The sequence below is a fragment of the Equus caballus genome, chromosome 25, assembly GCF_041296265.1.
Source record: "Equus caballus isolate H_3958 breed thoroughbred chromosome 25, TB-T2T, whole genome shotgun sequence".
In the NCBI taxonomy this organism is placed as follows: Eukaryota; Metazoa; Chordata; class Mammalia; order Perissodactyla; family Equidae; genus Equus; species Equus caballus.
Genome location: NC_091708.1, coordinates 42,608,556 through 42,634,908, shown reverse-complemented (window position 1 = coordinate 42,634,908; position 26,353 = coordinate 42,608,556). Strand labels below are relative to the sequence as shown.

Here is a 26,353-nt window from a genome sequence, read left to right as displayed (position 1 = left end):
TGCCATCGTCCCCTCTCGTGGGCTCCCGCTTCTTCTCTTGATACCTCCAAGAAGCAGCCAGGAATATGTTTTTTAAAAGCACACATCAGGTATGTCATTTCTCTGCTGAAAACCTGGCAGTGGCTTCCCATTTCACCCCAACTCAAACTAACCTCCTTCCCAGAGCCTTCCTTCACCCAGTGCCTGCCGCTCTCTTGCCTGCCCGCCGGCCTCCGTCTGGTCCGCGGACACTCGGTCTTTTCCCACTGGGAGCCTTTGCACAGGCTCCTCCTAGCCTGGACCGCACTGCCGCAGCACTTTGCGGGGACCTGCTTGGTCTCACCCGGTAGGTTTCAGCCGAACTTGAGCCAACCCCCTTGTCCAGCTTTATTGCCTTCGTGGCCCCGTACAAGTGATATATTTTTTGTTTATTTACTGTCTGCCTACACCCCCCCCAAGAATGTACACTCATGATATGTTGTCCTGTCCACTGCTCCATCTCAAATCCTTAGACCAATGCTTGCACACAGTGGGTGTTTAATACATGTTTGAGTGAATTGAATGAACTAATGAATAATTGAATTATCTGATCTAAATGTCATTTTTTCACTCATAGGGATTACCTAAATAATCTCTCTTTAAGCTCTCCCCTTGTTGTTCATTTTCTTCAAAACTTTTTGCAAATTATATTTATTTACTTATATACTTATTTGTTGCCTGCCTCCTCCACTAGACTGTTAGCTCCATGATTATCTATTTCATTTATCTTTGTGTGCCTAATGCTTTGCCTACACATAATATGTATTTAAAAAATAATTGTTGGGTAGAAGGAAGGAAAGAACTAGAAAGGCTAGCCATTTGCAATCCAAGGCAGCTCTAGGTTCTGGTGTGCATCCGTCTGTCTGTCTCCCCCTTCCTCCTCCCCACCTCCCTTCATTCCTCCCCCGCTCTCTTCCTACATGGCCTCCTTCTCATAGTAGTGCTGTTTTTTCTTCCCAATCTTCTCCATGTTCTCCAGTCCAGATTCTGGAAGGAGGCAGTTTACCCAGCCTAGCCAATATGGGCGAGCCTTCTGTCCCAGACCACTATGTAGAGTCACCCTTGAACTGGGTACCTACACCAGGGCGAGCTAGTTCCACCCAGAACAGAAAATAGCTGCTTCCCTGAGCAGCAGGTGGGGTCAGCAAGGCAGGAACACTGAGTGCCGTGGGCTTCCTTACTGGCCTGTTCAGTACAGGGGACAAGTCAGAGTGTGTGCCGATGAGGGTTCCTCTTCAAGTCTATTGGGAGAAACTTGGCATTTTCAGTGTGTTTGAGAAAACAATAGTCAGCTTCTCCTTTTGTCACCTGTATCCCATTTCATTCCTATAAGGTCTTTTTGGAATCAGGATGCCTTATTTTTATACAGGCATATTTTCCTTTTTCTTGGAAAGACTTTATGTTATATATTTGAGTGTGTGTTTTATAGATTAAAATGAACTAAATTTTATTTTGACAATTTGGGGGATTTTTCATACCATAATATTGTGAATTTTTTTGTTAATGTTGAGGGGGACACAGAGGGATGAGAGACGAAGGTTGTGAGGAAATTTATATTTATTGTATGAAATGGAAAGTTATTTCTTAATCCTACCTTGTCGTGAAACCTTTTAATGAGACTTGGCAAATTGGTTAAGTCCTCTTTGATGAAATTCCCCCCCCCCCCCCCCCCATCCAGGGCAGTTTTGCCTTTAGAAGAGAGGAATGAGTTCAGGGAGATCAGAAGTTCTCAAATTGTTAGCATCGATGGCTCTTAAAAATGATTCAAATTCACTCATCAATGGAATAAGCCACCTAATGGAAAATAAACTTGATGTTGTTAGGTGAGGTATTTAATAATTGTTAAAAATAATGACTGCAGTAATATTAACAATTGCTACCATGCAGTGAGGGCCAGTAGTGACCCCCCAGACACTTCATAGCACTAGCTGTCCAGTCCTTCCTTATAAAGGGTTCCGTTTTAGAGACGAGAAAGCTGGAGCTCATGTGGGTTGGTTTTCCCAGGGCCGCACTGCTGTACGCAACAGAGGCAGAACTTGGACTTGGGCCTCTGGGCTCCAAAGCCCTGGCTCTTGGCCCTGCACCATGTTGCCTTTCCCGATGACAGGGGGCCTAAAGAGAGTGACGCAGCTTGACCGCTGATGGACCTCTTGCCATGCATTAGTCATGGTGCTAAGCACGTCACATGTCTGCTGTAATCGCCTCCTCACAACTGCCTTAGCCTTGGTTGACAGGTGAGAAACTGGGGCTTAGCAGACCAAGTAACTTATCCCAGATCACACAGCCAGGAAGGGCAGAGCCAAGATCTAAACTCAGGTCACTTTTTCTCCTAGAGTCCATAAACCTAACTTCCGTGCTCTCTTGCCTTGCTGATAAGTTGATTGTCTGACTTGTTGGTAGACAGAACCTAAAGTCAGCGTGTCTGCCTCATTTTTCCTGGGTCTTTGTCAAAAGGAAAAATATCGTTCACCTCTTGGGCCTGTAACGACTTTGTATCTCAAGTCTAGTTCATACGTGGGAATTGCTTTCCAATTTCATTTTTCCTCTCTTACCTTACACCATGTTGCACTGCATTTTATCATCAGAGGCACAACTGATTCATCCCGTTGAGCAAAACGAGTGGCCTTTAGCATGGGAGAACATCAGTTTTATCTTTGACGATCCCTTGGTCTGACCTCTTGGTTTCCAAGTCACATAGCCCCATTTCGTTTTATGATTTGGTTACTGCCCTGCTCTTTGCAGTGCTAGTGGCCTCTTCTTCCAAGCTGTGACAGCCAGTTTATCTTCTCTCACGGCTTTGTCAGAGTTTCAGCCTTTTACGACTGGTCTGACTCAGTTTTCTCTAGGCTTTATCCAGTTTTACAGTTTTCCTAGAAAGAAGCAGCAGCCAGTTTCCCTCTGTACCTCTTAGTTTCCCATCCCCCTCGCTGCTGCAGCATCTCGCAGCCTGCCATGGAGATAACAATTCCAGATAGAGAAGACCATCAATTCAGCCGCAGCTGCCCAGAGCACAGCTAGCCCTGACAAGGGGCTAGGCAGTGACAGCATTTCTAAGGGCACTTCCCTAGAAGGGTTATGCCCCAATGAGAGGCTTACCAGCTTCCTTTTCAAGTGCACCTTGGTTCCTGTTGAGCAAGCACGCTGCTTCCTCTGACTTTTCACAACTTGCCATTTGAACACTCACAGGGACAGACACAGGAGGGGTAGTGAGTGAGCTCTTTGGAAATGTGCTGCTCGGTATAGAAGTGTTACCTTGGCAACAGCAAGCCGCTTCATTACCAGATGGCATTAGCTTTATTTGTGGTATCCGATAGCAGTTGCCAAGAAGCGACCTGCAGCTCCTGTCCCTGGGCGTTTTGCCTCTGACTGTGGCCAGTGTTGGCTCGTTTCTAGAGTAGTGTCCATTGGCCTGTATATGATTCACTGCCATATCAGTCTCCCAAATGAGGAGGGCTGGACAATGAGGGCTGGAAAGAACGTTAGAGAACATGCTTTAAGCTCCTTGATGGCAGAGCTCAAAGGGCTCATCTGACCCTTTCTACCACACCACACTCTGAAGAGAAACGAGGCTGACAGCTGTTGAGTTTTGTCGTGCACCATACCTGTAACCATGTGTTTCACATGGATCGTCTCATTTGATTTCCTCACCAGGCCCCTCCACATTTCACAGCTGAGTAAACAGGCAGAAGAGGTTGTTTGACTTGCCCTGGGTCACACTGCCTGAAACTGGCAGAAGTGACACTGAATCTCAGTGCACTTGACCTTCGCACTGAATGGCCTCCTTTGGGAGTCAGTGAGGTCTGGCTAGATCAGCCCACGTGGCAGCTTCGTATCTTCCCCTAAACTGCCCTACACTTGTGCCTGCAGCCTCTTTCTGCTTGGTAGTCATTCATCAGGAGGCAGATTTTTGTTCAGACCTCAGTGCCCACAACTGTCGCCCGCTCTGCAGCTTCCTTTGAGTCCCAGTGTGACAGCAAAAGAGTAAATTAACGTAAGTGGCAAGTTCACTGAACTGGAGGCAGTAACTGTTCTGGTTCCAGCTTTGATGTTAACTGGCTTCAAATCATTTTTCCTCTGCGAAGTCTAGACCAGAGTTTGGGCTGAGTAACAGTAGCTGCCCCTGGGAACGTATTCTGTGCCAGGCCTATGCCACACCCTTTATCAGTGCATTGTCTCAGTGACTGCTTGTAGCCATTCTGAGATGGAGCTGTTGTTCTCCCCATTAGGTGGGAGGAAACTGATGTTCAGAGAAGGTACGTAACTGGGCCAAGCTTTCCAGTAGCACAGCTGAGGCTTGGTTCCAAAGCCTCAAAGTTGTGTATACAGTTTTATTACAACCATGTGGAAAATTCAGAAAGCCGTATTCTGCATAATCAACCTAGATCAGTGCCAGGGTCCTTTCTGGCTCTGTAAAAACTAAGAATTGACAAGCTTCATAGAGCCTTACGGACTGGAAAGGTAATGAAAGTGAACCAGAGCAAGACTTCCTGGCATTCCCTGTCCGTAAGCTACTACAGCCGGTAAAGGCACAGCCGTTGGGGTACTCCTAATGAGCCTCCTGCGCTCACACACCTTCCCTCTGTGAAGCCACAGCGCACGAGGGTGCGGCTGGAGAACCAGCCTATCCCAGGACTTTGAGCAGAGCAGAGCAAAGAGGAGTGGGGAGAGGTCTGACGGGGTGGGGGTGGGAGTGGAGGTGGAAGGAGTAGCAGGAGGCGTTGTTGGGGAGTGGGAACCATGGCAGGGAGGCGTGACTGGGGGGTGGGAGTAGTCATGGGGAAGTATGACTGTGGAGTGTCTTTTTTTTATTAGAAAAGAAAACACTTAAACCTCAATATGTAAATGAATATAGGATAAGAAAAAAAGTGAGAAGGAAAATATTCACTCTAATTTAGATTCATAAAATGAAAAACCAAAATTTTAACCTATCAAAAATTATTTGCCCCTCTTGCCCTTATTGTGGTCTTAAAATACCGTTTCCCACTGAAGAGAACCAGAGCTGCTTGAGGAAATGGCTGATTCATGGCCTCGGGCAGGAATTGTACAGGACAAGCCTAGAGTATCATGTACCAGATAGCAAGGAAGCCAGCAAAGACTAAGGTGATGACGAAAGGACTCAACCTCAAGGAGATGCCCACTGGCCTCAAGCAGGACAATTTGAGCATCAGTAAGAAGAATAATTGCATCAGATAAAAATACATCAAATGTGTTTAAATCCGTGAGTTTATAAGAATGTTGGGGGCAAAAAAACCAACCCATCACATTGGAAGAAAACTAGTAAACCAATGCATTGTTTTGAGAACTGGTAAATAAAGGGAAAGAACTGGGCATTTCTCCTGTCTATATGATAAACTCTACCACTGGGTAACCAAATAATAGACGAGGGGAAGTTTTTCTTTGTAAAAATGTTCCAACTAATAAATGAAGACTGAATGATCGCATTGGAATACGACCGTCTGCAACCCCTGGTGAACTAACGCGTCCCCGCTGCCAGCGTCACATGCTGAGATGCTTGACCTCAAGTGCTTCCTAGATAGTAACACCACCCATGAAGTAGTCTTGCCAAAAAATCAAGCCTGAATCTCCTCTAATTACCAGTTTACAGGAAGTACAGAGTAAGGAGGAACATGTAAAGCACGCCACGGGGATGCCATCAGTAAAATCCAGGCTGTGGAAAACTCTAGAAAAAATGGCCCAGTTTCTTCAACAAATAAAATGAGGGGAGAGGATAGAGAGAGGGATACCTGTAGTGTGGGAGAAACTTGTGAGCCATGTCAGCCAACTGCATTGTGTGGACTATGTTCAGATCCTGTCACGAGCAAATTTTTAAAATGTGGCACTTATGAGGCTGTTGGAGACGTGAACACTGACTGACTGGGGTTTGATAATATTGGTGAACTCCTGTTGTTTTAGATGTGGGATGGCATCTGGTTCTGCTTTTTTGTTTTCAGAGCCCTTATCTTTTAGAGATGCAGACTGAAATATTTATAGATGGAATGATACCATCCATGGCGGTTATTTGTTTCGAAATAGCACAGGGAGGGGAAAGTCGGTGGGACGGAAGTGAAACGAGATTGGCCAAGAGCTGTAGTTGTTGACATTGGGGTGGGTCCACAGAGGTTCTTTATACTATTTCATTTACTTTTGCCTGTTTTTAAGTCTTCCATAATAAAAGGTTTAAAGAAATTAAATTGGTACTTCCAGGTGGGGGAGGGGGATTTTCATTTTGTTTCGTTTTGATTTAGTAGCACCCGTTGCTGACAAGAGTGGAGCGGAATAGGTGTGCTCGTACCTTTCTGCTGGGCAGAACCCTCATGGTTAGCGATTGGAGAAGTGTATCAAAAGCCTTAATATGTTTGTACTGTTTGCCCCAGTAATTACAGTTCTACAAATCTATCCTTGGGAAATAATCCCAAAAGCAGCAAAGGCCTGGTGAACGAAAGTACGCATTGCAGCCGTATTTCTCTTAGGGAAAGTTTGGAAGCAAGTAATGTCCAACTATAGAAGAATGGTTAAAGAAATGATAGTATATCCACTCAAAAGAATGCCATGCAGTGTGAAATGCCGTTTTTGAAGACTGCACAGCAATATGGAACAATGCTTATGTCATAATTTTAAATAAAAATTTGATTTGAAATTTTATATATAGTTTCAATTATAAACAAATTAAAAATTCAAAAACTATAAATCTTTGATAGTAAAAAGATTGAAAGGAAGTACCCCAAAATGTTAATGGTGATTATCTTTGAATGGGAAGACTATTAACAATTATTTTCTTCCTTTTTTCTCTAACTTTAGATTTTTTCATAATAAGCATTTATTAGTTAACTGTTTTAGTATTAGTTAACTTTAAAATACCAAAATTCACTTTTAAAAACAAAAAAATTAAGTATAAAATTTCTAGTATATTTAGTGTGTTTTTCTTCTGAATTCTATCTTGAGAAACTTGAGAAATTGCTGAAGCAATTTATGAGTTAATTAAAGTCAGCTCGATTTTGTTTTTTTAAGGAAACAATTGCTTAGTTATCTGCGCTTATTAGCACAGGGAGTTAAAGTGTGCAGTTGAAAGCAGTGGCCTGTTGGAGGAGGTCTCATGGACCTCCGCCGTAGCCTAGCGGAGGCTGTTAATGTCAGTGCTTGTAATGCCAAAACTACAACTCTGATTTCTTTCCCTTCCCCCCTCCCTCCCTCCCTCTCTGCCTCCCTCCCTCCCTTCCATCCAGTAGACTGCATGTAAGCTAGAGGCAGAGTTGCTGTTCCTACCTTGGTGGTTTATTGGTGTCCTTCAATAGTGATTTTCAGTTATATGAGAAGTGACCCATTAAATGTTACGTGGCATAACAGTATTTAAAATTACTTGGGGAACTGGCCCCGTGGCCGAGTGGTTATGTTCCTGGGCTCCGCTTCAGCGGCCCCGGGTTCATGGCTTTGGATCCTCTGTGCAAACTACACATCACTTGTCAAGCCATGCTTGTGCCGGCATCCCACATAGAAGAGCTAGAACAACTTACAACTAGGATATACAACTATGTACTGGGGCTTTAGGGAGAAAAAACATTTTTTTTCTTTAATTTAAAAGTACTATTGAGAAATAAGATGTTTTTATTAACATTCTCTTAAATGTAATTAATGTGTCGTGTCTTTTTCTTACCTGTGCCATTTTCGGCACACAAATAGAAACATCAGCTTAGCACTAGAAGTTATTGAAGGAACCAGATATTAAGAATGTTCATTGATACCCTGGACTAATCAGAAAAAGAAGGTTGTTGCTGGAGACAGTTAAAAACCACCAGGAATGGGGAAGTAAGGACAGGATGATGGAAGGTGGCGTCCCCAGAAGCAGACGGCATGCTGGAGTTGCAGGACTGGGATCGCTGTGTGGGGCAGAGGTTCTTGTCCTACTCAGCCCTGGAGGGCACCTTTCCGCTTGTTCTGTAATGTCAGAGCCTCATGGGAACAACCCGGACCGTGGCCTTGGCTGGGTCCTGTGTGGAGCCTGCCTCTAGGGTCTTATCTAGGAAATGCAAAGAAGGGGCTAGGCAAAGTGTCAGAAGGCTTATGTGAGCCACTGAGAGGAACGAGGGTGCTGTTTCTGTTCTTGATACTGAGCCTGTTCCAGCAAGCACAGCGGGTTACTTTTTCCCTGGCATATATGAAACTGCAGTTTTTTAAGGTGTTTTTTTAAAAATCCATAATACGTGCTTAGGTTCTAAGAGTAAAAGCACTTAAATGTATTTCCAGGATGATGTTCCCTTTTGGAGATAAAATTCAGCTACTGTTCATTTACCTTCAAGAACTTATTTGGTATTGCTTCTCCACTTTTTACCAGCTATTAAAAACAGATAGTTCAACCAAGGGATATTTGGTGCCTGCCTTTAATCTCTCTATTGTACTCTCTGTGTGTTCCATGAGTGTACATAGCACCATGACGTAATATGAAAACAGATGTGCTCACCAAACCGTAGAATGCCAGGATCCTAGGACGGCCTTGAAGAAGATAATCTTAAGACAGAAGACAATAAAAGGAAATGTTACTTTATCCAGCAGACAATAAACATATGGAACTTCTCCTGAGGTTTATAAGCCAACAATATAAATAAGTTCAGGGGAGTTAGATGACTTGGGGCCCGCACCATCTCTAAGTGACAACGGGAGAATTTGCTGTTGTTGTGAGTTTGTTCTTAGATAGTTAGGGTGCCAGTACAAGGGGCAGCCACCGCACCTCCCTCAGTGTCCTCTGTGCCTCTCTCGGAACAGGAGGGAGAGGTGGGCCTTCTTCTGATAGTCATGCCCAACTTCATGTGGTTTGCATGTTCAAGTGTAAACTCTCATGTTTACATGCATGTGTTTTGACAGGTGACCTTGGGAAAGGTGTTGAAAGTGATCGTTGTCATGCGGAGCCTCTTCATCGATCGAACAATAGTGAAGGGGTATAATGAAAATGTCTATACGGAAGATGGCAAGGTAAGCATTCCGGAGTCTTTGTTTTCTTCTTCCTTTATTTTGCGTATCCCAGAACAAATGTAGTGGAGTCCCAGATGAATGACATTAAACACTAGCAATCATAGCTGAAATGATCAACAAGCATAGCTTTATCAGTATAAAGATGAATGCTTTACAAAAAACATCTCTCTCTCCCCCCTTGCATTTTTCATCAAGCTTCTGCTTTTTCCTTTAAGCCTGATGCCCTTAGTTGAATTTCTAATTTATCACCTTAGACCCCAGTTGCCTCATTAAATGTGTCTTCTGAGGAGATGGATTTCTTTTTTTTCGCCTGGTCGAGCAGCACATCAATAGCCCAGGGTTCGGCATTTTGCGTTTCCTAGAACCATGAGGAAAATTCGAGTTAGTCTGACACACAACCTGCCGACAATCTTTTTCCACGAAGCTAACGAGGAGCCCTCAGGAAGCCGCTTATCCACAGCAGCACGTATTGAATACTGCAGTTGAAAAAGGATAAGTTCTTTCCATGGGTGATTTGTCTCATGGAAAGTTCACCTGTGTGAACCCCTAATCTCTCTTGACTACACGCTGTCCATATGGCTCTATAGAGAGCATCAGAGGATGCTGATGGGAGCTGACAGCCTTCATTTGTGTTTGCTTCCCGAGCGGAATGAGGACTCTGCCTGAGGTACCCACCCAGGCGCACCTGCTCACTTCCCAGCACCGGGCTTCTGTGTGCCCTTCTCTCAGGAGCTTTCCCTCCTCTTCGTGAATCCATTAAAACTTAAAAGTTTGTTAGTGCTAGCACTCACCACCCAACGGCCACATTATAATGAGGACAGGATGTTCTTCAAAAAAAGGTGACAAATGTCGCTTAGCACACAGAACAGTGTGTTATATAAGAGCTGTGACCCAGGAAGTAGTGAGATTTGTGTTTTGAACAAGTAATCCAGTATTTCCACAACCACACAAGTGTTGTCAGCCCGGGAAGCTACTCTTACTCCAAGGACTCTGCCAAGTTCTCGCAACTCTCCCCGTTGAGAGCAAAACGTGCCTTAAGAGGAGATTTCCTCTTTCTTTTTGGAAAAACTAAAATGTCTTTGGAGCAACTGTGGAAAATAAAGTGCATAATCAGGACAGGTATGATCCACGTGTGCATGATTCATGAACTCTGACAGCAATTCTAAACAAGAAATTCCAAACTACTTAGCAACAGCAGAAGCGACCCTGGGGCGGTGCGTACCTGGCCAAGAGCCCCTGAGTGGGCGGTCGTTGAGAGGCGTGGTTGTGCGTTGTCTCTGTTCAAGGTTTACAAGTTTATAGTCACACAGTGTGTGAAACACAGCCCTTGCTCTCCAAGGACGTACAAGTGAATGGAGGAGATAAAGAATAAAACAGAAAAAGTTAAGTAACAACAATGACCATGCTGTCAGAGATGCCAAATTCAGGATGCAGATGAAGCGTATTCTGAATTCAGATTACAAGGAGGAGAGATTTTACCTACTTTGCCTGATATCTTTAACATTATATTTACTTCATTGCCCCATACTAAAAGTGTCCTAAATAAGACAGAAAGCTCTTAACACTTTGCCACCTGGTAAATTCAAATTTATTGAACTGATAACAAGTATAATTTTTATTCTGCACTTAAAACAAGGGGATTAGAAGTTAGTCTCGTGTGTATACTTCTAGAATTTCTCTCAGATGACTCCTCCTCAACTGCTTTACATGGTTCCTTCCCTCTCAGTTGCCCTTGACTCCCAGATCCCCAGGGTTCTCGTCTCCCTCCTCTCATGCCCCTTGGCCATTCTTGTCCACCCCTGTGGTTTCACGTGTCACCCCCATAGTGATCACTCCTGATTTGTGTCTAGGACGGACTTCTCTCCCTAAATGTACCTCAGATTCAGCCTGGCCAACACGAAACTCATCGGCTTCCTCTCTGGACTTGTTTTCCCTCTGCTGTTCCTTGTCTCGGCTAACTGTGTCACCACCCAGTTGCTCCACCTTCCTCCCCCTCTCCCCACAGACCTAGTCTGTCAGCGCGGTCTGGCAGTTCTCCCTCTTGACCCTCTCTCCAGCTGGGCCGTCCTGTCTGTCCCCACTCCTTCGGTTCTCTATCTCTCCGCTGGGTGACGGCGCTAGCCTCCTCACCGCAGTCCCCAGTCTGCCCTCCCTCCCGCAGTCTGCCCTTGACTTAGCTTCCAGAGCTATCTTCGTAAGATGCACATCCAAGCACATGATTTCTTGCTTTTCATCATCTCCTCATTGCCCAAAGCAGCCCTCCCAAAGTAGGAAAGGAGGGTGTGACTGGATGTTAGGCACAAAGCAGTCCGTGGTCAAAAAAGTTTGAGAAACACTGGGTTAGAGAAAGTTTAGTAGGTTCCTGACTGTAGAAATTTTTAGTGGTTTTGGTTTTCTTGGGTGCCTGATGAATCTCCCAAGAGGGCTATATTTTCCTAACTTACTTGACCACCAAGTTCTTGTTTTCTTCCTTGATCTTTAGAGCATTTCATGACACTGGCATTTTGTAGAACACACTTCTGAAAACTCTGACTTATAGAATAAAATCCAAACTCCTTAGCAAGGCATAGAAATGCCTGGTGATTTGGCCCCGCTTCCCTTTCTGACCCCCCTGCCATCATTCTCTAACACACATTTCGTCTTCCTTATGTGCTGCTTGTGGCTCCCAGGACATGCTGAACTCTTTCATGCGTTTGCACCCTCTGTGCCCTTGGCCTGAGGTGCTTTCCCCACCTTGTCCACCTGACACACTCTTCGCGTGGGTTCTTGAGATGGCAGGCCTGGCGTTGCCTCTGCTTCCAGCACAAGTTATCATCATTAACACATCCATAGCATTTTGAACAATCTCTTCCTAATACTGGAATTACTACATTATGACTATTTGTTTACATGTCTATCTTGAAATTAATAAAAATACTAACCGTACTGCATGTATTGGTCTAATAGACCTTGTGCTAAGCAAACTTTGCTTGCAGTGGTGGTTGAATCCTAGACTCACTTTCCAGATAAGGAAACTGAGACCTAAAATGGTAAAGTGACTTGCCCACAGTCACGCTGAGCCAGATCTCAGACCTTCATCTGCCAGGAGCTCCCCAAGGGCCCACCTGTCTTGTGACTGTGTATCCTGAGGATATCCCTCAGGGCCTGGAACACAGTAGAAGCCCGATAATGTGTGAGAGGGGATAATGAAGAGGTCTGCCTGGGATGTGAAAATGCTTTAGCAGGAATGGGAAAGTGGAGAATCAAAAATTAGAGATAGGGACTAAAAGAAGCAGCAGGAAGTGAAGGTGTAAATAAATCAAAGAATAAAGGAGACATGCGCGCACACGGCACGTATTTTCTTAATGAGCGCTTAGCGTGGGTGCTCTGTTTATCAGAAAGAAAATGTGTGTGTCTGGGAGCTGAATTCTACTATGATCCCTATCATGAATGTGAGGCCTCTTGCTCCCTTGTACAACGGCATACATTGGCCCAAGTGTAAGCAGGGACCCTAAAACTGGGAATAGCAAGATTGAGAGGACCGAGTCCATTTGTTGTTTGAAGGTACGTTAACCACATTTGGCAGAGAAGCTCTCAAATGACTGCTCTGCCTAGAAGCTAATCCCAGCCAATTTGATTAGCCCCTTTTCTCCGGAACCCTTTACAAAGGATAAAAATAAAATCATGCAGACATTGTTGGTGTTCTGTTTTGAATACTGATACTGGTATATGTGAACATATATATATCTATTTACCTAAGCGTTAATGCAGTTAATGTGTTGAAATGTCGAGCGCCTCCCAAATAAAATGCAACGTTGGAAGGAGCCGTTGGAGTTTGAGGTGTGGCCTACAAGAACAAGTTGTTGCTTGCAGTCTTGCTGTTCCAAAGATGCAGCCTGCGTTCGCTGAGTTGATGCCTAAGTGGTAGCTGGGGGGGTGGGGGAGGGGTGGCGTTTACTGCAGTCTGGAGAGCTCAGCCACTGACACAGTGGTTGTGGCTTGGAAAGCCTCGCTGGGTTTACAGAGGTCAGAGTCTCTGCAGAAGTAGCTGTCCATGCCCTCCAAACCCAAAGCAGCCGGCAGAGTCTGAAAGGGTTGATTAGCCCTGTTGCTACAATAGTGGCCCAGCGCCACCCGCAGTTTCCAGACCTGGCAGGCTGTTCCCCATCACATCCCAGGAAGGCTATCACTTTGCACTTTGCAATAACAACCACCTTTACCTGTGATGGCATATATTTGATACCAAGCACCAGTAGACTAATTCCTCTACTAAAATATAAAAATGGTTTTAGGAGTTACAGACTTGCTATTCATTGTAATCAGGGAGGAGCAAAGAGCCATGACTCAGCATATTGTAAAGGCAGATTTACTTTGACTACCTGGCCATTGTCCTGATTTTGTACCAGTCAGATTTAACTGAAGAAATCCAAGTGTCTCGGTTGAATTTTTCTTATTAGGGGATTTAGGTTATGTTAATGCTATAGCTTCATTAATTACCCCGTATCAATAAAAAAGGCAGCTTTTAGCCTCCTAGCGTAAGAGAGGAAAAGAAATGGTGGTATCAAAGGGAACCTTCAAAGACAGCCAGAGCTGTCTCCAGGGTAATTTCTGATCCCCGCATTCTTCCCACTTCAAAGTTGGATGTGTGTGTGTGTTTGGGTCGAGGGGGTTGGGGAAGCTTGAATCTGATTTCTCTAATAAGTGTTGGCATCAGCCCCGTTTGATATTAGATGCAGGGAACATTTTGATTTGTTATAGCCTTTGAAATTGTTCAGACGACCTTCAGAAAAATGGCCTCTTGTTACTTACGGGCGAAGGGGGAAGCTGGAGAAGGGGAATCCGGTTTAATTCATATGCAGAGGATGCCCCGAAATTGTGCTTTCAGCAGTTTTTAGTAACAAATGTATGTCCTGATTGAAAGTGAAAAGTTGAAGAATAACAGACCTGTAACACTGCATTCTTGTAAGACTTGTTCACTTCTTATCCTCCAGAGGAGAGTGGGCAGACCTAAGAAGATGACCAAATAGCAGTTTATGATTTTGAAACCTTGGGTAACCGTGGAGAATTCCATCACCATTGCTGGTTTTCAGCATTCTGCCCTACTGACGCATCTCCTGTCGACCTTGCAAGATAAAGCTACTAATAAATAAAAGCTCTAAAAGTTGAAGTCCCTGTGAGGCTCACAGGTTTTATGTGGAAGTGTCAATTTTAGATAATTTATGGTTTATTGTACTATTTTTTGAATGGAAGAATTGGTAACTTTCTGATAAGCTGCCAAAATCTTCACTTGCTGCTAAATGACCTTTAGTGGGGTGATTGTCACGTCAGCAGGCCTCGAAGCAGATTAGTCACGTTGAACTTTGCAAGAGTGCCCCCAGAAAAGCTGTGACAGTTTAGGGGGTGCTCCGAGTCCACACTCCGTCTGCGTTCTAGCTGAAAGGCAGTCTTCCTCCCAGATTAAGAGCTGGGCCTCTGGAGACAGACCTGGTTTCGAATTCCCCACTACAGATTACTCTGTGGTGTTGGACAATTTGCTTAACTTCTCTGAGTCTCAGTTTCTTCATCCATGAATTGGAAATAATTTTAGCATCCTTATGCACTGGCTGGAAGGACTTAAAAAGATAATACAGGTACAGTGCAGGCTAAATGCATAGTCATCAGTAAATGTTGTCTGCCCTCGCTGGCTGTGACAGAGGTTCTGATGGTGGGGGTCATTGTCGTAGTTAACATTCTCTGGCCTGCTGACATCGCGTCGTTCTGATTTTTCTTTTCAGTGAGTAAATCTGATTGTCACTATTTTCACACGTTCTTCCTGTGTATCAAGAGGGCCCTTGATGTCTTGGTGTTTGACCTGAGAGCACATGTGTCTATGCTAAAGCAGTTGGTCATCTGTGGGGTTTGTTTTCATTTTACCTAAGAGCGGACCACATGCCCACACCTAAAATACTCATTCCAATCCCAGAGTCCCCGAGCTGCTCTTAAGACTGCAGATTCAGCCACCAATTACCATAAGGTTGACTTTTCTATTTTAAGATCTTTCTGATGCTTGCCCAGAATACTGAGGGGTGCTTTACCTTCTTTTTCCTGAACTATGGTTCAGAATAATTTCTCGTTCATCAGGCTGAAAGTTTACAGCTTCCAGAATGCTCCTCTTTGAATATCTCAGCCAGCAAAAAATTGGTAGCCACCTCCGCCTTTGCAGCAAATAAGATAAAGCTTACATTCACTTGGGTGAGTCCCGGCTCCCTGAAATGAATTTCTGAAACCTTCCTGGCCCTGAGGAGAGGAAGGGCACTGACTCCAGAACGCTTGCTTAAATGGCTTTCTTTGGCATAAATCTAGCAGAAAATCAAGTACAAACCTCCTGCTGTGTGTTCACAGCAAAAGGGGAACCCATTGTTATTGGATCCGCTCTTACCGTGTGCACCTGGTAAACAGGGCATATTGTCTAACATCCTTCTGTCCCAGATGGTCAGAACGGTTCCCTAGGGTCCTGAATAATGTTTAAACCACCTTTCAAAAAGAGCGGCATGCTTAGATTGAATAAGCCCAGTGTATTTTGAGAAGCCAGTTAGGCTGGAGAGCCCATCTCTTAATTAAACCTATGCATATTTCTCTCGAGATGATTTTTCTATTAAAACATTTTACAGGTACTGAAGGTTTTTTTAAATAATTATCTCTTTTAAATAAAAACTGTAACTTTTCCGTCTGTATGTAGATTCTTTTTTCTTTTCTCGTGGCCCTGTGTTTATGTCTTGGTCTACCTGTGTGTCATGTGAACAGGCAGGAGGATAAAGAGTGGAGAACTTAAGAAGAAACAGCTGTGGGCTTAAACCGAAAGGCGAACTTAGTTCCCAGTTCAGACTTCGATGTTACTCTTCCTAACGTTTAGATTTAGAATCTTTAGCATCTCCCTGTCATCTTGGCAGTGAGTTGGTAGAACTAAAAGATGCAAAAAGTCGTTCTTATTCATCTGCAATCTCTGAATAATCTTTAAATGCCGCATTTTTGAAGCCCTGGACTGAACTGCCGCTCCAAGAACGGAGCGTGAGCCTGACTCGTCCTCCCAAATAGCAGAGCCGCTCAGCAGTAGTTTTCGTCAACAGAATTGATGGTTTACGGAACGAATTTCATGTTTGTTTTGAGGTTTCCTTTAGAGCTATCTGGAGGTAACATGTCGCTTTGTCCCCTACAGATTGCTGACCTGTCAAATTAAAATTCTGATGCTTTTTTAAGTTCTTTCCTCATCAGTTGGTTTAAGCAGGGGCAGTGACTGAAAAGTGACACCACCTTCCTGGGGAGCAGTTTAGCCAGAGTAGAAGGGGCTGGGGCAGTTAGGGGACTTTTGTGGAAATCCAGGAAGGAGATGGTACAGCAGTGGTGATGGGGAGAGAGACAAATCTGAATGAGTGTTTGGTCCATCAGAGTTCTCCCATGATGTTTCCTGGACTTGGGTTAGCTAAAGCTCGCCCCCTCCAGCAGGAGCCCTGCGGAAGTCCAGAGTGGCCTCCTCACTCCTCCTAACCTCCTCGAGGACTGTCCTACGGATGTTCAAACACAGTGAAACTTACATGAAACTAATTGTGAACAGGAAGAAGCCAGGGAGAACTGAATGTATGCCTGTTCACAGCCCAACTTTTAATTTCCAAGGACTATTTTCAGAAAGCCAAGCTTGGTGTTTTCCTCAGAATAGAAACACCTCTGAACCTGTCCCATGTCAACTGCAATGCTTCAGTTCCTGTCTTCTAAGAGACTCTTCCCACGTGATTGCTTCACGTGTTCCCATGTGCTTCAAAATCAATAACACAGCATGCAGGCTTAAATGGCCACAGCTCAGGTTTCTACCTTGACCACTAGCCAACCCCAAAGGCAGGTTCCAAGAGCCCCATTGACCAAGTGTTTCAGGTTGTTCAACTCCTGAACTCATATATTAAAGTTGACTTTTTAGCACCCATGGGGCATACTGACAGTCCCTCTTTTATCTGCACTATCCTTGAGCTATCTCCCAGCACTGTATTGGGGGTAATTCTATTTTTGCCAACTTAATTTGTTCCAAACTCTTGAAACAGTGAGAAGGCACTGGTTTAATTTGTCATACAAAACTGTGAAACTAGAATGGTTTGGTTAGAATGCGCCGCTGAAGTGCCCTGTGCAGGACCAAGTGTGGACAGAGGAGGTTGGACCTGGGTGTGCTCTGAGCCCTACCTGCATGTCATCTCAGACCTCCAGTTTCCTCACTGGTGAAGTGGAGGAGCCTTGGATCCAGGGTTCCTGACCGGACCAGCCATCACAGTTAACCTGGGGAGCACGTTCAAAGCCACTCCAAACCTACTAATTCACACACTCCAAGGGAGGGACCAAGGAATCTGTACATTAAAATACAAAACAATTCCCCCTGGGGTTCTGACACCAGCCAAGTTTGAGCACCACCAGGTGAGACCATTTGTAAGAAGCCTCTCCAGATTACCTTGGGCAATTGAATGGCTGTGAACTGTTGTCGCATCATCTGGAAAGCAGCTGCTCATGGGACCAGCTGTAGCGGCTTGTTCTGGGGATTAAATGAGAGGAGCGTGTGGAGGGCCTGGTGCGGGGCCTGGCATGGAACATGCTCAGCAGCTGGGAGCTGGGAGTTTTCCTCCACTCAGCAAAGACCTGTTGATGCCTATGAAATGCTGGGTCTCGAACCAGGACAGCGTAAACGAAAGAAATCAAGTTTCAGTCAGTCTTAAATGCTATGAAAATTTTAAATTTTTGGAAGGATAAAGAGAACCAAGACAACAGGTATGGGAATAATATTTTAGCTAGAGTAAGTGGGAACTGCCTTTCTGATAAGGTGACATTTGAGCTCAAGGAAATGGAGGAGGAGCCATGTGAGGGTTTGTGGGAAAAGCAACCCAGGTAAAGGGCACAGCAAGCACAAAGGTCCTGAGGCACGATTGATCTTGGCATGTTGAGTGATGCAAGGGAACCGTGGTAGGAGTCAAGGTGAGAAAAGTGAGCAGGAGGCTCAGCTCCTGGGACCTTGGATGCTACAAGTGCCTCAGGTTGACTTCTCTACATCCCTGCATGTAGTCTCCTTAGATCACCGACAGGTGGATAAAGAAGAAATTCAAGCAGGACATTTAAGATCCTTTCCACCCCAGGATTCTGTTATTCTATAATCATGGTTTTGTTTTTTGTTTTTTTTCAAGCTTAGTAGTAGTTACAACATCATTTCTTAAAGTCCAGAATTATAAAATTGATGCTGATGATACTTTTCTCTCTTTCCCCTCAGCTTGATATATGGTCCAAATCCAACTATCAGGTATTCCAGAAGGTAAGTCTACTTTCGCTTCTTACTCAGGAGGCATTAAGGGAAATATGAATGCTTTGAGGTATAAACATTGGTCTTAAATCAAAGGCTTTTTTAAAAATGAAAAAAGCCAGACACAATAGGCTGCTTACTGTATGATTCTATTTATATGACATTCTGGAAAGGACAAAACCTTAGGGACAGAAGTCAGATGAGTGGTTGCCAGGGGTTGGGAGTGAGAGCAGGAGATTGTCCCCAGAGGGGTACAAGGGAACGGTCCGGGTGTTGGAAATAGTCTCTGTCTGAATTATGGTGGTGATTACACAGCTCATGGAACTATACAGCTACAAAGGGTGAATTTTGCTATATGCAAATTATACCTTTAAAAAAAATCAGAGGCTTTTGAGTTGTTCCAAGTTTGACCCACAGTTTTAACTCAGTTTCCCAGAGCCCTTGTGGTCTACTCAGGTGCCTTAGGGACGGGCTGAGGGAAGCAGGATGGCCCTGCCCTCACCCTCCCCCGACCCCTACTCTGTGCTCTGGTGATATCTTTTTCAAATATTGGGCTTCCTCATGAAATACTGTTTGGGAAATGTCAGAAAACGTGAAATGTGACTAGAGAAAATCCATTTCCCAATTTCTGATGGTGAAAGGGTCCCTTCCCTGGACCAGCTCAACTCCTGGGGCTTATGAGGGTTCCCAGCACCTCCCACAGCACTCAGGCCAGTTCCCCGACAGGGTACCATCCGCTTTCTTCTGTCTCATCCATTCTCTGTCTCTGCTTTCATCCAGCAGTGTAAATAATAGAGTGGGTTGTAATTTCATTCATTGCCTCATCAAGTTCAACAACAATTATTTAATGAGCCCCTTTGCCATGTGGCAGGCACTCTGCTAGGTGCTAGGAATACAGGGAAAAACAAGACAGACAAGGAGGCCTAGGAAATAAGATAACTCCAGGTCGTTACTGGGGGCTGTGATGGGGGAACAGCAGGAGGGTCTCCTTCACCTTGGGGAGTCACAGGAGCAGAAGCTAAAGCGAGACGGGAAGCATGAGAAGGAGCCCGCCATTTGAAAAGCCTCGGGAAGAGAGTCCCAGGCGATGGATGCGACCGCCCGGAAAGCTTGTGTTGAGGAACGTGCCTAAGAACTGCTGGAAGCCTGTGTGGCTGGAGCGTGCAGTGGAGGTGGGAGGCAGAGCCCGGGGCGGGCAGGGGTCTCTGGGTCCTGGGATGGAATTTGGATTTTATTCTCAATTCAGTGAGAAGCCCTTGACGGATTGATGCGGAGGAGGGACATGATTTTGAAAGCTGGACCCAAGTTATTCCCACTTGAGTGATAGCTCAGAGAACATAAAGCTTTTTTTTTTTTTTTCACTGAGGCGAAATTCACAGAACATAAAATGAAACATTTTAAAGTGAACAATTCCGTGGTTTTGCAACCGCCACCTCTCTCTACTTCTAAAACATTTTCATCACCTCAAAAAGAAACCCTGTGCCCCTTAAGCACTGAGCGTAAGGCTTTTGTAGCAAAGGAGCGTGAGGGACCAGCCCTCTAACAGACCGGACGGAAGGTCCGTCAGGACCCCTCCACAGTGAAAGGGTACACAAAGGACCTAGGCCTCGGGCCAGGGGAGGGGCCCGCGCTCAACTGCACACAGATAAGCATGAAAACGTCGTGATCTTATCACAGCCAAACGCAGGGTGCTACCCTGGGCTGGGTCCTGAAACGGAGAGAGGATGTTCATGGAAAACTGGTGCAGTCCCAACAGCTGCTGGAGGTTAGTTAAGAAGAAGTGAGCAATATTAGTTTCTTAGTTGTGACAAGTGTACCTGGTAGTGAAAGGTGTTAACAGTGGGGCGACTGGGTGGGGGGTACGTGGGAACTGTGTGTGCCGTCCTTGCAACTTCCCTGTAAAGCTAAAACTAATCCAAAATTCAAAGTTCGTTTAAAGAGAAAATCGTCGTCTTAAGCCTTCCAGCGCTCCTTTGCCCTGCCGAGCTCCAGAAGCACAGTGGGGAGACCCCTGCCTCCCGGCCTGGGGCCTGAAGGGGAGAAGCCTGAGGTCTCACGGAGGCTCTGTGCCGGCGCCTGCACTGTCCTCTCAGCGTTCTTATCGGAGGGGCCAGACCTGACGCGTTGACAGGTTCAGCGTGCGGAAAGTCTCGGCCCTCAGTGCTAACTTTGTCCGTGGCTGACTGCTTTTGTCATTTTTTCCCCCAGCAGCAGCTTGAAAAACCTTCTAAGGAGAAAGAACACTGGTCATTATCTGCATCTTGTTTCCCTTGAACAGTGAGGAACATTAAAACAGTTTTCTTTCCTTTTTCTAACCTGGCTTATTTCAGTGTCCTCTGGTGTTGCAACGAGTTACCTTCTTCTGGCTCAGAAGAAAGGGGGCGATGACCTCAGGGCCGCCAGCACTGCAGACCCAGAACCTTGTCTTTTAACAATGGCCCCATTTCCATTCAAATACCTTTTATGAGGGAGGGGCTTGCACAGGCTTGCCTTTGCATATGTACTTTTTAACGTTCTGTGTGGTATTTAGTATTTTTGAATGCAAGCGGAAAGTTTATTAGGAAGTTGTGAAATGTGTGAAACACAGATTTGGTGAAGCACAGATGTGGAGAGACAGTGCTGTATTTTTCTTCCACCTCCCCTAAAAGTAACCTGCCAGGTGCTCTCTGTATTTGTTTAAAACTAGAAACACTCCGAAGCAGTGTTCACAGTTTGCTATTAGTCTGCTTGGAGAGATTTAGGAGCACTCACCAGACCCTTTCTTGTGGCTAACATAACATCTGAGGCAGCAAAACGGGTTGTTCATAGGGACGGAGGCCATCTCCCTTGGTAAGTGGCGCATTGTCTGTATAAGTGCAGAGGCCTTTCTGAGGTCCCTTTATCTTCTCTCCCTTCGCCTATTCTTAGCTAAACCCACTGGACCTCTGATATTGCCCTGTACTGGATTAAAGAACCACAGTTTGGGGACAAGTGGTAGTGCTTTGTGATTAGAACAAAAAGCAGCTAGCGAAGTCCTTGTCCTTTTTCAGGGGCTGGTGAGAATTAGGGGATTGGAGAGTCCTCTCTCTTCCCTGCCAAAGTATTGTCTGCTTGCTGTCAAATTAAGGAATATCTTGGAATGTAATGTAGTACAGAATAAAGCTTAATCCCATATCAATAAAGCTTTCAACTAACCATCATCACATGGAAAGGGTTTGGGATTTTGTAAAAATAAGAAAAGTCTATTTCATATCTTCGTGCTTGCGGAAGACGTTGGTAGAGAGGATGAAGAATGTGCAGTGTGGAATCGTGGAGGGGGTGACTGCAACGTGCTCATTTCACTGTGTTAGTCTCAGGCCATGGTGGTGGTCAGAGGGCAGCCAGACTGCACTGAAAGCGAAGCTGAGATCACTTTCTCCGTTGCAGATTCTGAAGGCCTGGTGCGATTTATGGGATGATGTTTAGCATCTCAAACTCAAAATGCCAAAAGAGAAGAATTAGGTGGCAACATTTCTAAACTCTGCTTTTTAGTATCAGCTTTTTCTCAGAATTCTATTTCCTTCTTGTCCACCCACTTCAATTCCGGGTGTCCTGATTGACGTTGCTTGTAGCATTTCCCAGAAAGACACCATTGGAGAACACTGTGGTAAACATTCCCTCCTGCCGTCAGCTGTCTGCTTATTCCCGTCCAAGTGGCGGGGTGGGCAGAGGGTTGGTCATCAGCATTATCCAGAAAGGCTCAACCTGAAACAGCAGTACAAGTGCATGGGGAGCGAACAGGGACGTGGTCAAGGAGGTTCCTTGACCATCACTAAGGGGATTTCTCAGGCAGAAAATAGTTCCAGTGCCCTAACTATGGTGGTAGGTGCCGTACTGTGCCCCACCTCTGAGACGGGAATACTGGGCTGCCAGCACCAGCTCGCACCATACGTTTGGAGGAAATCTCTCCCTGAGTCGCTCCGGTGTCGAACTCCAGGACGTCCTTTCTCTGGCATTCGTTAGGTGGTTGCAGTTACTGTGTGTTGTGTGTGTTTTCCTGCCCACAAGTAGCAGCAGTGCCCACCGCGGAGAGAGGTCTGTTGGGAAGGCGGGAAGCCCTCCCAGGTCTTTTCCCGCAATGTGACAAAGCAGGGGGGTGAGGAGGGGGCGCTACTTTGCAGAGCCAAACTGAGTCTCCGCTCGCCTTCTGATTTCTGGAAAGTGATGTCAGGAGCTAAGAGAATGGAAGCGCACACCTGTAAAATTCTCAGGCCATGCCTGACTCCCTGGGTTAAAGAGGAGCGTCCGAAGTCCTGTCGCAGACCCCACCACGTGAAGCCAAATGTGGCCTGCCTTTTGCCTGCAATGGGGACTGTCAGCAAGCCCTTTTCTCTTCCTCATTAGACCCCTTACCTGAGTGTGGGGAAGCGGCCGAGGGTTGGGGACATCTTGCTGTGGGTCCATGGATGCCGACAGGTTCCCATCATTTACTGTGATGCCCTGGAGGCTCTTTGCACTTCATCCTAGGGCGAAGAAGCTTTTTATAGCCAGCACGTCTCCAGCAGAGCAGATTCAGAGAATGGAACTTAGAAATAGGGGGGACCATCTGAAAGGGCAGAATTACAAAGAGCCAGGAAAGGTTTCAAGCGTGTTCATATTTTTTTGACATTTAAACTCTGCAGGAGCAGTCGCCGTTTTGATCTTTAACCTCCTCATTTCAAAACACTGTGCATTTTCCTCCAGTAACTGAGGAATAGTGAGAGCCAATCTGCAGCTACTTACTGCGTTAAGTCTTGGCAGGGAGGCTGGGGAAAGCAGCGGAGTGTGTGCGGCCCCAGGGAGGCAGGTGGAGCCTCGAGACACGGCTTCAGAGGGACCGGCACCTGCTTCGCAGCTTTTTCACTCGGAGGCAAAGCACAGAAGTCATAGAGCCCGTGGATGTCCACAGTCTTATTCTGGAGGCCACAGAGGAAGAGTAGCCCTTTTAGTCCTGTGCCGTCAGCAGATCTTAGCTGTGGACAGGTGGGTTGTCCATGTGGATAATGGTCTGGGCAGGTTGCCGCTGCTTCTTCATTCCTGTGTTCCCTCCTTCGTCGTCCCTCTCTCATTCATGCTTTGATACAAAGACTGGGCTCTATCTGGGGACAGACTTTGTCAGGAGATGTTAACCGAGGGGCCACCTAGTGCTTTTCAGCCGACAAGGCTGAGTCATCCTGGAGGAGTCAGTTCTCGGAAATTTTGGATATAGCGAGGACCTCTGAGTGCCTGCCCAGATAGTCTGTGACAAACCTAATGTCACTACTTCCACATCCCAGGAACGGGAACTGTCCCAACATGGGCGAGTTCCCGGAGGACGTAACTCTCACCCTCTCTTGAGCAAGGCTTTGTGGCTTACGGGACTTGAGCACATGTGCGTGCTACATCTTTGCATGTTGCCAAAGAGGCTCAATAAAGTCATTAAATTATTGTGAATCTCAAGCTCTATAATATCTAAAATTCCTTCCTACTTCCTGCATTTCCTTTGAGAAGCCCCTCTTGAAACACCACAGATACAGGCCTGGAAGAAGCTGCGGTTGTAGTGAAAGTTCCACGACCCCGCGCCGAAGCTGGGCCCTCTCCCTTGTTTGGTGCCCCGCTTAGGCGAGGCCATTGGCAGAGGATCCTGCAGCCTCCAGAGGGAGTCTCTTCATGTCGTAGAAGGCCTTCTGCTTTTTCCCTCTACCACCTCTCAAACAGCCCCCTCTTCTCCTAAATGCTGATTAACTTTTTCCAAAGAGGAGAACATGCATTTCATAGACTGTATATGGTGGCATTTGCGTTCTTCACTGTGCATTCTGTCGCTGCCTCACAAGTGTGTCTGGGCGATCCCAAACAGATAAAGGCGAGGGAACAGCTTTCACCAGTGCAAGGGCAAGAGGGCAGCTTAGCGTAGGAAGATGGATTCCAGTCAGTGGGCTCTGAACGAGTGACGGAGCGGGAAGGACGGCTGTGTGAGCCAAGTATCGGGCTATTGACGAGCTTCAGGGAAGGAGAGGCGGCGGACGATTCCAGGGTCCTCCCGGAGAGCAGCCCTTTCCTGAGCTGACAGCTGGACCGTATTGACCAGGTTGGATAAGCAGGAGGGAAATAGGAGTGGACGTTGTTAAGCGTCAGCCCAAGGGGCCCTGGGAGCTGAGTGGGGGAGGGACCGTTCCTTCTCCGCAGCTGAGAAGCCTTTGATCACCACCTGTTCGCTTCAGGGGCACATTTGAATATTCACAAGCTTCTAAAGCCAGAGGAGATTTGATCTTATGAAACCCTTATGATACCCCAGTACGTTCCCTCTGCGCGGCTCCCTCGACCGCTGCTGAGTGTGGCGATGACCGAGAGCCTTGGTAGGGTGCTCCCACGGACCCAGTCTTCCGAGTACAGTGCAGCAGGAACGCCCAGCCCATCCTGCTGGAAGCGGTTTGTGCTTCTCTGCATTGGAGGAGTCACAGAGTGGTCGGTGTCGTCTCTATAGCTTATTTCTTCTGAGGACTTGCACAAGACCCAGTGTTCTCCAGTCAGGATCCAACAACCACTTCTGGGAAGCCTGTCCACCCACTGGTCTCCAAGCCGTCTTCCCAGCCCAGCAGGCAGCCCAGCGCTGCAGGCCAACTTCCCAGGACCAAGCCTGTCCACTCCACCGTGCGTTCCAGTGACTCCCCCGTCTCTCCAGCCCTGGTCGACCTCGGTCACATTCCCCACAGTGACTATTCCAGAGAGAGGCAGTCCTGCACGGTGGCTGAGAGCCATGTGTTCAGACCATGGCTGACCACTACTCCCTGTGTGGCCTAACTTGCCTCAGTTCCCTCCTCTGTAAAACAGAGATCGTAAGACTACCTGCCTCAGAGAACTGATGTGAAGTCACTGAGTCCAGAGGGTGAAGGGCAAGGTGACCTTCGAGCCTGGACTCACTTGACTTGTCTCAAGTGCTTGTGAGCAGTGACCGCTCCTCTCCTGAGAAAGCTCCCCTGCATCCCGCCGAGCTCTGCCCCGTTGGCCACTCCTTCTCATATCTTAGCTGCCACGTCTTCCTGGTCTCTTTGCAGTGGACGTGGTGGTGAAGATGCAGGCTCTGCAATCAGACAGGCCTGGATTCCCATCCGGCTCTGCTGTGCGGGGGCCAGCCAGCTGGGGGACCTTTGGCCAGGAATTAACGTCTCTTTATGCTTCAGCTCCCTCAGCCGGAGAAAGGGGAAATAAAACCTCCTTCTTCAGGTGCATGTTGTGAGGATTCAGTGTGATAAAGCTCATGAACAGCTTGGCACTGCACTTGCCCAGAATTCGTGCTCAATAATGTGAGCTGCTCTGATCATTGTTATGGGGATGGGCACAGAACTCAGAATCCACGGCCATCTATGTGTAGGGCCCAGGTCAAGTCAGGTGTTTTTTGTAAAGTAAACTAAAGACCAGCTGCCATGATGGACGCACATATTCCCACTGAAGCATCTCCGTTTTCTCTTTTCTCCGGACATATCATCTGCTCTCCTGGTCAAAAAGTGAACTAAAGAAAGAATAAGGCACCCCAAATTACAACCACTCAGCAGTACCCTTTGGGCATCTCTGACATGCTGACATAGAATCACATTTCCATGACCTGGAACCACCCTTCGTGTCCTGAGAGGGCTGGTGGCACCTCTGGTGATCCCAGAAGGCACCTGAGATCACTGTGTTCCACCCTGACTCCCCACCTCCCCCCCAGCAGGGACTAGGCAGGTGGTGCCTGGCATCGTGGCAGCAGCGGCAGAGCTGCCTCTCGGGCAAGGCTCACCCCCTGCTCTGCAGTCTCTGTTCTGTCTCCTGTGGTTGCCTGGATTTTGATGGGGAAGTAGGTGGTATTGTCTGTATTTCTTAGGAGCCCAGATGTCTTTGGATGTCTTTCTCTAACTGCAGGGCTGTTCCTGCAGAAAATAACACCACACTAAGTGAGTACAGAACAATTCAGGTATCTTTGGGCTTGGACTTTTCTGGCAGCCAGCAACAGAGTCTGGCATTTTACCATCTGGAAAGCATTGAGCTTTTTTCCTTTCGTCTAAATGAAGAGCCTTAGTTCCTTAATCCTAGGAAATGTCAAGGACCTTTTGTGTGCAGCTCCTCTTAGCCCTG

General features: G+C 46.4%; 1 protein-coding gene and 1 long non-coding RNA gene across 4 annotated transcripts in view; one reads left to right on the top strand and one right to left on the bottom strand.

The window, feature by feature from the left end:
* MED27 (mediator complex subunit 27) overlaps positions 1–26,353 on the top strand; it is a 198,366-nt gene that overhangs the window by 152,759 nt on the left and 19,254 nt on the right. For all 3 annotated transcript variants that reach the window (XM_070251992.1, XM_001498768.5, XM_023629190.2), the window contains exons 5-6: positions 8,875–8,982; positions 18,236–18,277. In XM_070251992.1, coding sequence (XP_070108093.1) covers positions 8,875–8,982; positions 18,236–18,277 — 150 coding nt within the window. The remainder of the gene's footprint in view (positions 1–8,874; positions 8,983–18,235; positions 18,278–26,353) is intronic.
* LOC138920821 (uncharacterized) lies at positions 9,000–10,335 on the bottom strand. Its single transcript, XR_011432723.1, has 2 exons — positions 10,205–10,335; positions 9,000–9,340 (listed from the first exon to the last, which is right to left on the bottom strand). It is a non-coding gene; the product is annotated as an uncharacterized lncRNA (long non-coding RNA).